Below are 13,080 nucleotides of genomic sequence, written 5' to 3' on the forward strand. Positions count from 1 at the left end.
CAAAGCATTTTTTTTACCACCTCTTCAGCCAAGAGGTTGCAGAAAAAATGCTTTGAAAAGCCTCTGACGATCCCAGCTGAGCCGCACGATCATCAGAGGCTTTTTTTTTTCTTTTAAAAGCATTTTTTCATCAGAAGAGATTGTAGAAAAAATGCTTTTAAAAGTTAAAAAAAAGCCTCTGATGATCATGCGGCTCAGCTGGGCATGGTGGGGGGGGCAGGGATTTTTGCTACCAGTTCTAAGAACCACCCACCGCCATCGCTACCGGTTCGGGCGATCTGGTCCGAACGGGGAGCATTTCACCCCTGCTTCATAGCCTTTCCTGTGATTTTCTCTTTCAGCCGGGTTGCCCAAACCTAATTTGAATGTTTCTTCCCATCACGGACATCCAGCTTTGATTTTGATACTATAGTTTTACTCAAGATCAACTTTGCCCATTTGACTTACTTTGGTTCTTTCTTTTGCTATGAATATTTTTCACCACGGGTCTTTTGCCAAAGATATTCTTGAACGAATAAAAATCCCCATCTGCAGTCAGCATGTGTTGGTGACTCAACTCAGCACTTTTCAAAATAAACAGCTACTAATGAAGCTAAGGAACAATATGAGAGAAAGAGTACCAGACATGCAGCGTTGGGGGATCCCTGAACCAACAACTTTGAAGATAAAAAAAAAAGCTTTGGTGGCTTCTCTAAATTTACTTCCAAATGTCTTTCTCTGATTATTTAAACGAAACTGAAATGAATGTACGAAAAGATTTCCACTGTGCCTATTTGCACAGACACTGGGGAAATAATAATTGGAGGTTTGAAGCCTATGGAGATGCTAGACCCAGATAAAAGGAAAGAACAAAGCTCAATTTTTTTAAAAAATTGAGAAAACACAGCTTTGTTATATGCCTAGTGAATAGGAAAACAACCTTCCTCGCATTATCCTGCCTCTTAACCTGCCTGCCAAGCCCATCATGCTACACACCAGTGGTGGGTTTCCCCTGGTTCAGACCGGTTTGCAAGAACCGGTAGAAAACCGGCATGAGGCTCCGCCCACCGACCCGGACGTCCTCAGGAAGTTTCTGCGCATGTGCAGAAGCAGATGCATGTGCGAGAGTGAAGTGTGCATGCACACGCGGTTCTTTTGCAAACCCGTAGTAAAGGTAAGTAGAACCTATCCCGATACACACGTTTTCAGGTCATATATTAGAATTAAGATCTCATCTCTAGCATGACCTTAAGCACGTATGAAAAAAGAATTCCTCAGTTCCTCTCTTTTTGTGAGAGATCAAATATTTAGGCTCTTTTTGGAAAACATGACCAAATTTTGGAAGGTGCGTTATGCTACGGCATGGATCAGAAATAAAGAGCAAAGATTCTCTTTCTTATTAGATTTGGAATTTGTCAGAAGTATTTTTCAGGGAACAAACTGGCATTGAAGTAATACCTGTTCCAAGGTCTTCTGTTCTCCAAAGAAATAAAGAAAAGTTAACTAAGAACAGTGATAAGTATGTAATATCTTTTTATGTATTTGTTTCTAAATCTAATATTTTGTCTCTGGCAGTTATTGGCTCTATACAAATTTAGTTTTTGTGTATTTATGCAAATCGGCAACTATTTACATTACAGATGCTTCTACATCACAGCAAGCCAGAATCGTCTTGGGATCCTATGCTCAGATTCTTATATTTTCCTGCATATTTTTCTGCAGGATGTTCTACTAAATTGCCATGTATGATTTAAACAGACACTTCCTCCATCACTGATTATGCTCACATGTAGCTACTTAGCATTAAAAAGGAGGGCTTTTGAAAATAATCTCTCCTTTTTTTCTTTCCCTTCATTATTCAAATAACATTCAATTAATCACAATATAATGTGGACTCTATTTTCCACAGGGAGAGGATGACAAAAAAGGAATTATTTCCCTTTTTATTGTTTGTCGCACTGTCAGCCAGATATTCAGCCCAAGATTTGGCATTTTTATCCACCTATCAAGTTCTTCCCAACGAACTGGGATAGACAAATGATAATGTTTTGTGGTGTTAGAGGCGTGTTGTCACATTATATAAGCTCTTCCGAGTAAAGCTGCCTTTTGCAATTGATGGATGGTGAATTTGTCAATGCTAATTGTATTCAACAGTGGTGGGTTTCAAATGTTTTTACTACCGGTTCTGTGGGTGTGGCTTGGTGGGCATGGCATGGATTGGTGGGTGTGGCTTGGTGGGTGTGGCAGGGGAAGGATACTGTAAAATCTCTATTCCCTCCCCAATCCAGGGGAAGGTTATTGCAAAATCCCCATTTCCTCCCGATCAGTTGGGATTTGGGAGGCAGAGAATAGATGGGAGCGGGGCCAGTCAGAATTTTTCTACCGGTTCTCCGAACTATTCAAAATTTCTGCTACCGGTTCTCCAGAACTGGTCAGAACCTGCTGAAACCCACCTCTGGTGTTCGAGTGATGCTTCAGTTGTTTAGGATTGCGCCCAAGCCCACTGTTAATATTGGTACTACCCTTGTTTCTTTTGCCACTGTTGTTCAATTTCTATTTGTAGGTCTTTGTATTTTGTTGTTGTTGTTATTATTAATTATTTAAACATTAAATTCAGTCCACTGAACATTTAACAAATATCATTGACTGGCTCCAATGGTTGATACGGGTTGCTGCCAGTATCCTAGGTATCAACCGAGTACCTTCTTAAGATGTACGATGTTCTGAGTAGGACAGTTTTTTGCAGTTCTGTTGGTGTTATTGCAAGAAGCTGCAATTTCTTGATGTATTTTGTAAAATTCTTGGACATGGTACCAAGTGCCCCGATAACAATGGGTATCACTGTGACATGTTTCAGCCATAATCGCATAGTTTTGACGGCCAGGTCACAATATTTCATGATTTTTTCCAGTTCTTTTTCTTTGACTTTGACGTCTCCTGGTACAGCCATTATTATTATTATTATTATTATTATTATTATTATTATTATTATTATTATTATTATTATTATTATTTAATCTTTAGTGAGATTCACAGCCTTTGAGGCTGGTTAATAGCTCAGCAGCTGAAGTCCTAACCAAGGACCTAGGAACTGTTAAGGTATCGTCGGAGGATGTAAGCTGTTCCGAGTAAGGTGGTTTTTTGTAGAGTCAAAATGTTCAAGTCCGGCAAATTTAGAATTTCTAAATAGCGGGGTAGCCCTTTGGGTATTGCTCCAAGGGCTCCAATTACAATCAGAACAACACACGATTTCTTTTTCCACAGTCGCTCAACTTCAATTTGCAAGTCCCGGTACTTTGTGATTTTTTTCTTGCTGCTTATCTTCAATCCGTGCATCACCAGGTATTGCAATGTCAATGAACCATACATATTATTATTATACATACATATACATATTATTATATGTTTTATACATTTATTTATTTATTTATTCATACATACATTTATTATATGTATTATACATACATATACATATACATATACATATACATATACATATACATATACATATTATTATTATTATTATTATTATTATTATTATTATTATTATTATTTTATCTTCATTACGGGACCGCCTGCTACCACCAATAGCCTCCCACCGGCCAGTACGCTCCCATAGAGAGGGGCTCCTCCGGGTGCCGTCGGCCAAACAATGTCGGCTGTCGGCCCCTAGGGGGAGAGCCTTCTCTGTGGGGGCACCTACGATTTGGAACGAGCTCCCCCCGGAGATACGTAGGATCCCGGATCTGCGCACCTTCCGCCGCGCGCTTAAGACCTTTCTATTTTATCAAGCTGGCCTGGCCTAAATCTTCCCCCTTTTTAAATGTGGAAATTTTAAATTTTTAAATTTTAAATTCGTCTTTTTATAGGGGTATGGGTAAGGCATTTTAAATTGGGGAGCCATTTTAGATTTAATTCTGTTTTAAACGTATTTTTAATTGTTTATATTGTATGTTTTTAACTTTGGCTGTTCACCGCCCCGAGTCCTTCGGGAGAGGGGGTGGTATAAAAATCTAATAAATAAATAAATTAATTAAACATGAAACTCAGTCAACATTTAAAAATGTATCACAAATATCATTGACTGGCTCTGATAGTTGATACGGGTTGCTGCCAGCATCTTAGGTATCCACCAAGTATCTTAATTATTATTGTTGTTGTTGTTGTTGTTGTTATCTTACATTATTTCCTGTAACCCTTTTTATTTGTTGGGTAAATGCATAAGTTGCAGGAGCCCTATTCCTCCCATATGTTGAAGTTCAAGAGATATCCTCCTGAAAGATAGAGCATGGTGGCAAGAATTGCCAAGATGCCATATCAAGATGTGGTATGGAAATATAAGACATTAATGGAGAGAAGATTTGAGACTTCTAGGCTTTTACCCTCTAAACTCTAATCTATAAGGTAAAAGGTTGGAAGTCTCAAGTCTTCTCTACCTCAATCTTGTCGCTGGGTCTAAAGGATTATATGTGCAAACCTTACTATAATTGTTCACAGTAATGATGACAGCAGATATCTTTATGTGTGGGCCAATCTGTGGTATGCCCATGGCATATGGAAGATTGTGACCTGAAATGTAAGAGAAGTAAATATTAAAGATCATGAGTGAGTGAGTGAGTGAGTGAGTGAGTGAATGAATAAATGAAAGAAAGAAAGAAAGAAAGAAAGAAAGAAAGAAAGAAAGAAAGAAAGAAAGAAAGAAAGAAAGAAAGAAAGAAAATTGTCTGGGAACCTAACAGAAAGGAGAAGGATGCAGTAGTTCTAAATGAAGGTGGCTTGATCTTATAAAGTTGAGGATACTTGCAGGGAAGTAAAAGTATAGATTTCATTATAAATGGAACTAGCTAAAAGATGTGTCATAAAGCATGAACTGCTCCGGCATGCAAATTGTGATGGGGGGATCATACAAAAGTGATCATAGGCTGGTAAACCATTTTGGAAAAAACTGTACAATAATTTGGATCTGTAGATGGAGTAAATATGGAAGTGGTTCACCCATAGAGGAGTAGAGCTCTTCATGAAACAATTTTTGCTTGACTGCTGGTTGGAAAATGCTGTTGTTTATTCTATGCCCATCTAGTCCAGAAGTATGTTCTCAAAGTGACCAATCAACTGCACAAGGCCACCCACATAGGCTTTCAGAGATAGTTAACACTGCCATCAACATTGATAGCCATTGACAGCCAACACTACAACTCATGGTAAATTGCATGAATAGAATGGAATGGAATGGAATATGAATGGAATGGAATGGAATGGAATAGAATAGAATAGAATAGAATAGAATAGAATAGAATAGAATAGAATAGAATAGAATAGAATAGAATAGAATAGAATAGAATAGAATAGAATAGAATAGAATCACAGTTGGAAGGGGCCTTGGAGGTCTTCTAGTCCAACCCCAATCTCGGGAAGGAAACCTTACACCATTGATAAAGTGCCTTATGTAATTGGCACAATTTTGGATCAAAGCTGTATGAGAAATCATCATCAACAAAATTTGGAAACCAAACTGTTGCTTTATTATTTTTCTTCAGCAAGTTAAAAGAAATGTATGACTGGGAAAATGTATTATATGTTTCTTTCTTTAGAGACGGCATATAATACAAGCAGGGCTAGCATAAACATCTAAATTCTATGCCAAGGTCTTAGCAGATACACTAAGTTGACTCAATTTATTATTTACTGTTTATAAAAAAAAAATATTATATGTATATGAAATCTTATTCTGTTCACCGCCCTGAGTCCTTCAGGAGAAGGGCGGAGAAATTCAAATAATAATAATAATAATAATAATAATAATAATAATAATAATAATAATAATAATAATAATAATAATAATAATAATAATAATAATAATAATAATAATAATAATAATAATAATATAATAAAGTGAACAGGCTTGAATTATAAATTTATCTTGTGTGAGATTTGCCCGTATTTACCAAGTGATTTCCACTCCGATAAATTGATGAATATGAATTGAAAAAAATTAACACATTAAAGTCAAAGGTAAATCAGTCTGAATGTGAAGTGAATTTCTGCCGGTTGTAAATAAATAGCAAAAAACAGAAATAGGGGATGAATATTTGAACCTTAAGAGAATGTGTGCTAAAGATAAGGGAATGGAAGAAATGTTAAGCTCTACAAATGCTGTTAAGAAGGTCACAGGTAGTATGTTATCTGTTGCAAGGAATTAATGTTTGTCAGAATAAATGAAAATGTCTGTGTAAGAGACAAATGTGAAAGTTGGGTAAATTTGGAAAAAATATAAGGAGAATGCAGTGGCAGTGGATTACTTAAGTACATGTGTAGAAATAGATGAATAATAATGCGGAATAGATTGCTACGAAAGTAATCCATCAAGACAACTTTGTTATATAAAGAGAATAAATATTATATCTTAACAGAAATATGAAAAGGAAAAGTGGGTAGGTCAAAAGTAATGAGGATTGTAGAGGCATAGTTAGATGGAGAACAACAATAACAAAAACAAATAGAGGTCATTAAAGAAGCAGTGTTTACACAAGGAAGAAGCAGATATTTTTTTTCTTACAATCCATTGGGTCTGATTCTCGGAGATTGAAGTCCCTACAGTTTTCTTAGCAAGATTTGCCATTGCCTCCTTCCCAGGCCTGGGAGAAAGTGACTGGCCCCATAGTCAGCCAGCTCATTTTGTGCCTAAGGTGGGAATAGAATTCAGTCTTCTAATTTCTAGCCTGAAACTGTAACCACGACACGAAACAGGTTCTCAGGCAGGGGTGAAAGCCAGCAGGTTCTGACAGTGGAGAACCGGTAGCGTAAATTTTGAGCAGTTCGGAGAACTGGCAAATACCACCTCTGGCTGGCCCCAGAGTGGGGTGTGAATGGAAATTTTGCAATATCCTTCCCCAGGAGTGGGAAGGGAATGGAGATTTTGCAGTATCCTTTCCCTGGAGTGGGGTGGGAATGGAGATTTTGCAGTATCCTTCCCCTGCCTTGCCCACCAAGCCACGCTCACCAAGCCACACCACGCCCACCAAGCTACGCCCACCGAACCAGTAGTAAAAAAATGTAGATTTCAACACTGCTCTCGGGGATAATATAGAGGGATATAAAAATATGAAGACAAATAGCAAATTGTTTAGTGCAAGTTAGATTTAACTATTTTGAACCAGTCAATTCAAAATCTAAGGGACTGGTTTGGGCAAAACTCAGCAGCACTTTTTTCGTGCAGCTGTTGATGAAAATAGGATCGCCAACATTATCGCCAGCATCTGATGACGGATATGCACAAGAAGAAGATTTTTCCTTATCTCATGTCTTCATTCCTTGGGCTTACTATTTCTTACTCTGTTTTGCAAATTTTAGAATGTCGCCTAGCCCAAAGTGGAAAAGAATTGATGGGGATGGGGATGTCTGTGTAGATTTCAGTAAAAAGTGTAGATCTCCAGTAAAAAGTTTCTGAGCTACATATAGCACGTTTGTGAGATTCTAGCATCAGGCTCGATGGATCAGCCTAGGAGGCAAAAAGAAAAGAAAAGAAAAAAAGATTATATAGCCCATTAGTAGTTTATCATTTGTCAACATCATGTAACCTTTCCATCATTTGCCATTTGTCAGAAGGGCAGATGACTTAAAAGCTGGATCCAGACAACACAGTAAATTACAGCTTGCTGCATCATGGTTTATTGAATTTATGTAAGCTTGCATGGCTCAACCAATCAGCAGTCAAAACACTTCGCTATAAAGAAAGGAACCGAGCCAATCCCTGTTCAGTTGCCTGTAGTTTGCATAGCATATAGGAACAGATCGCCTTATTGCTGAAATTGCCAGCTTCAGTTGCCAATGAAAGGATAGGAAAACTGTTTGTCTACATTACAATCATTAAACCCTGAACCCCAACACTGCTCAAACTATATTTGTATGTTTATGCAAAGGTTGTGAGTCTTCTGGGTGATACTGCTGAGTGTCAGAATAGAATAGAATAGAATAGAATAGAATAGAATAGAATAGAATAGAATCGAATCGAATCGAATCGAATCGAATCGAATCGAATCGAATCGAATCGAATAGAATAGAATAGAATAGAAGAGTTGGAAGGGACCTTGGAGGTCTTCTAGTCCAACCCCCTGCCAAGGCAGAAACCCTACACCACTTCAGACAAATGGTTATCCAACATCTTCTTAAAAACTTCCAATGTTGGAGCATTTACAACTTCTGGAGGCAAGTTGTTCCACTGATTAATTGTTCTAACTGTCAGGAAATTTCTCCTTAGTTCTAGGTTGCTTCTCTCCTTGATTAGTTTCCATCCATTGCTTCTTGTTCTATCCTCAGGAGCTTTGAAGAATAGTTTGACTCCAGGGGTGGGTTCTAAATTTTTTTACTACCGGTTCTGTGGGTGTGGCTTATTTTGTGGGTGTGCCTTGGAGGTCATGTGACTAGGTGGGCATGGCTAGCTGGTCAGAGTCATTTCTGGAAGGTCCTCGCACTTACGACCAGTCCTCGCACTTACGACCCGACTCATTTGTTTGCTTTTAACAATGATCAGCTGTAGGACGGCCCTTTGAAGCCCCACGGCAAGAGTTTAAACAGTTTTTTTCCCTCTAGTCATAAGCTGGGACTCAGGAGGCAGCAATAGATTGGGGGTGGGACCAAATAAAAGGTAAGAATAACGTGGGTGGGGAGGGAGGGCGGAGGGAAGAACCGGTTCGGTGACATCATATCGTCACCGCTACCGGCTCGGCCGAACCAGACCAAACCGGGAGGAACCTATCACTGTTTGACTCCCTCTTCTTGGTGGCAGCCCCTGAGATATTGGAACACTGCTATCATGTCTCCCCTAGCCCTTCTCTTCATTAAACTAAACATATCCAGTTCCTGCAACTGTTCTTCATATGTTTTAGCCTCCAGTCCCCCAATAATCTTTGTTGCTCTTTTCTGCACTCTTTCTAGAGTCTCAATGTCTTTTCTACATTGTGGTGACCAAAACTGGATGCAGAATTCCAAGTGTGGCCTTACCAAAGCATTATAACTGTGTTGGCTTTTTTGGCAGCTGCTGCACACTGCTGGCTCATATCTAAATGGTTGTCCACTAGGACTCCAAGATCCCTCTTGGATGCTTTATAGTTTCCATGTCATTAATCATTTTTCTCATTACACTTATTATTACATATTACATATGTTGAATTAACAAATTTAACGTTGTTAAATTTATAGTGTAAAAAGCTGGTTAAAATTTTGTACTTGAATATTTTTTTTTTCATTTTGATGAACTCGACTGAAGGTAGGAAGAGGAAAAAAATCCCTGTGTTTTCCATTTTTATTGGACACTTGCATACCTAGGCAAATTCATAGAGAGGTGCAAATCAGGAAATGTGGTAATTAGAGGATAATTATAATAACATAAAGGGAATGTACAAGAGACAGTCGGTTCTCATATAACAACCTAGGACTTTAGAACTGTAATATGTGTGAATTTTTCTCCTATCTTCAGAAAGCAGCGAGAAACATAACTTGTTAATTGCAGTATGCCATAGCTTTTAAATTACTCCCTTAGAAGTTACCATGGTCCCTATTTGGATAACAAAGTATGTCTATGTGTTTGTGCATATCTTTGTGTAATCTACATACAAGCACGTACATCCCTTTTTAAAACATTCAGTTATTCTTTAACTTGACAACATCAACACGAATACATTTAGAAGATGTGAATTTGGCAGCAGGTATTATGACACACTTTTTCAAGGGAAGAAAAATTAACACGAGTTTTTGTGACTATAGGTAGAGAATGTCTACCATGGCAGGCTCTTGTGGTCCGCCAGCAGCCTGCGGAGCTGGCAGCGAAGTCGGACAGTGAGTAGGCTGAGGAAGAATATTGGCCAGCCCTGGAGGCTGGGGAAGGCCTGGATGAGGGCTGTGTGTCAGAGGCCATCTGGGAGTGATGTGCGGACTTTGGAGCCTCTAGAGGCTGACAGCAGAGAGGCAGAGGAACAGGAGGAACCTGTTCCTAGTCCACGCATGAGAAGAGCTGCCAGAAGGCAAGAGCAGCTAAAGCAAAAAGGACAACTCGGGAGTAAGGCCAAGAGATGATTGGCCCCTCCCATAAGGCTTAAAAGACCAGCAATGGCTCTTGGCCTCTTTGTCGGAAAACAAAGATTTGATAGATTTATTTCTTGTCTTGCTGCATTTATTTCTTGTCGGCGACTTCTGCTTCTAAACTTTTGCCAAGAAAAGCCTTTGGCAGGTTGCCTAATTAGACCAAGGTTGGTGATAAGGCTGAAGAATTGTGTTATGAAGAATTTGTTTTGAATTAGTTTGGACTACGCTGAGAATCAGTTAATTCTCAGCTGTTCTAATAAAGTCTGTTTGTTTCGAACTCATTGTGTCTGATAATACCTACTTGGACTTGGGTCACAACACAGGCCTTTAGCATTCTTTCTTAGAGAAGTGGTGTTTACAGAGGTGGGTTTCACATATTTTTACCACTGGTTTGCCCTGCGCATGCACGTTTGCTTGCGCATGTGTGCGCCTTCCACGCATGCGTCCGGCCTTCTACGCATACTATTTGCTTGTGCATGCGCCTTCCATGCATGTGCCCAGCCTTCTGTGCATGTGCTTTGCTTGCATACGCACCTTCTGCACATGTGCCCAGCCTCCAAAACGTGGCTAAATAGGACGGCATAGTGTCAGGGCGAGAGACCAGGCTTATCCGCGATCGCTGCTACCAGTTCGCCTGAACCTGTCCGAACTGGCTGAATACACTGGTGACAGGTGTTTAGCTGTCTTTTTTCAGACTTATCTCATATTGTTAGATGTCTCTGTTCCTGAAATCTAATTATATCTTTCCAGTTGTATATTTGTCCATTGATGAGATCATAACTTACTTTAGAACTTTTTCTGAGAGTTAAACTTGGATCTCAGGATAGATGTTATGGTGGTGGAGCCAGGGTTACACCAGGGTGTTGTGAATTTAGACAGATGTCAGGTTCCTTGTCACTAGATCTAAAACAATGGATGTGCTTAAAAAGAAATCAGACAGCATCTATTTGGAATGCAAATAATCCTCAAACTTCTGACCAATCACTTACCGGTAGTAACTGTTCAAAGTTATGATGATCCTCCAAAAAAGGAACTTGCGAACCAAAGTTCCGATGGCTGGATCCCCACCTGACTGCATTTTGGGAGCTTGGCAACTGACCCACAATTACAGATGTTTTCAGCATCCAAATTTTACAATTTATTATGGTTTTTTTTGCTGGAAACCAACATTTACTTCCACATTCTGGCAAAAAACCCAAAACCCACTGCAGACAATGGATTTGCTTAACAACCACAGCATTTGGTTAACAATTAACCACACAAAAAAAGGCCATAACATTTGGGAGGTTATTTGATGATTTGCTTTACGACTCGCAAAACTTATGACCATCATTCTGGGGTCAATTACTGTCATAAGTTGAGGGCTGCTTGTAATTTAAGTTGGATGCCTGCTTTGAAATAAAATGCTGAGATCCAAATTACATAACAGTACCAAAGAATGCTAACAACAACTTGAAGAAAAGTCTTATGGTTTGGAAAGAATGTTTTGATAAATATATTAACATATTAGAGTTATTCACGAATTTGGTATTATAAGACTAGGACAAGATTTCCTTTTTGACTGTTTCCGTCCATCTGAGATAAATAAATAAATTCTTTGTTCAATAAAAAATATACCTGAAATGTTGTTTCTTTTAAAGTTGAATCCTCTAAGATTCTTTATCTTTGCAAGGAAAAATCAGACATTGGCGTTCGTTGCTATTTTATATATTTATATTTATATTTCGTAGTTTTAAATTGCACCTCTCTTTCAAAGAGGGGCTCTCGATCAATTAAAAAAAGTCTCAAAATTAACATTTAAAATTAAAAAATAAATTAGGATGACATTTTAAAATATAGAATGATAATTAAACATCAAAAGGGAAAAAATATGATGGCCATTTAACGGAGTATTACAGGTATGGGCAGGGATTTTAATTTTAATGCAGATGTGGTAAAAACACACCTAGTTGTGTAGCTGCAGAGATTAACAGGAACATTTTGCGTGCCCTAAGCAACCTTGCTGAAAAGTGATGTTTTTTCTCTAATATTTTTCTCCTTCCCTTTTCTGTTTCCTTTGCTCCAGGCTACATACCTAAACAAAATGGTGAGCCAAACTCTCAACACAAAGGACAAAAGATCAGTACATACAGTCACAGAGGACCATTTTAGATATTTGCCAGGCAACCAAGCCACATCCTGTGAAAACAAAAACTGCCAGTTGTCAAGTGTCTGTCTTGGCAACCTCCTGAAGGAGAAAGAAATAGCGGAAGTTATCAAGCATACAAGAGACTCTTATGAAGCCCTCCCTTCTGAGGTGAACCACAACGGCTTAACAGGAGTTGTGCAAAACGTGTCAAAATCAACAGCCAAGGCTGATACCGGCGCCATTTTTCCAGGCCCTTCAAAAGATCAACCTTTGCTGAGTCGACAACCCTCTACCTTCATAGGAAGGCTTGGACAACCCCCAAGAGGACCAATCTCTTTGCACATGTACAGCAGGAAAAACGTGTTCCTTCACCACAATCTTCACACCTCTGAACTTCAGACTTTAGGCCAGCAAGATGGGTAAAGAGAGTCAGTATTTATTCAGGTGGACAATTTAACTGACTTCGATTCTTCTCAGCTGCTGCTACCCATTTGTTTTACCTTTTATAACGGTTATTTCTGAAATTGGAGCTGTTCCTGTAAAATAAAGACAGGGATTGGATGGGGAGGGGGGGAGGATAGGGGAGCTAGCATGTTAACTTTAATGAGTATTTGAATTTTTTTTTTCCAGAATTCTCCAGACTGTAATTTCTAAATTTTTGTGAAGTTGATGATATAACTGCCTTGGCTTCCTATTGAATGGATGGGACACCTTGACTGAACATCCAGAAGAGGTCCAACATTCTATTTTTTTCCTTTTGCTGTCCATCACTTGATTGCCTACAATTTCTGAAGACTATATCAAATAGCACTTCTGTTCTTTTAATAATGTTAATGTAGATGTAAATGTGAGGAATGAATAGAATTAGTAACAATTTCTAAATTGGGGTAAGA

General features: G+C 38.7%; 1 protein-coding gene across 1 annotated transcript in view; it reads left to right on the forward strand.

The window, feature by feature from the left end:
• CCSER1 (coiled-coil serine rich protein 1) overlaps positions 1-12,711 on the forward strand; it is an 852,922-nt gene extending 840,211 nt beyond the window's left edge. The window contains exon 10 of the mRNA XM_060686954.2: positions 12,125-12,711. Within this exon, the coding sequence (XP_060542937.2) occupies positions 12,125-12,610 (486 nt within the window). The 3' untranslated portion in view covers positions 12,611-12,711. The remainder of the gene's footprint in view (positions 1-12,124) is intronic.
• Positions 12,712-13,080: the final 369 nt, after the last annotated feature.

This window comes from Pantherophis guttatus, chromosome 8 (assembly GCF_059756535.1).
Source record: "Pantherophis guttatus breed Tessera chromosome 8, ASM5975653v1, whole genome shotgun sequence".
Taxonomy (NCBI): domain Eukaryota; kingdom Metazoa; phylum Chordata; class Lepidosauria; order Squamata; family Colubridae; genus Pantherophis; species Pantherophis guttatus.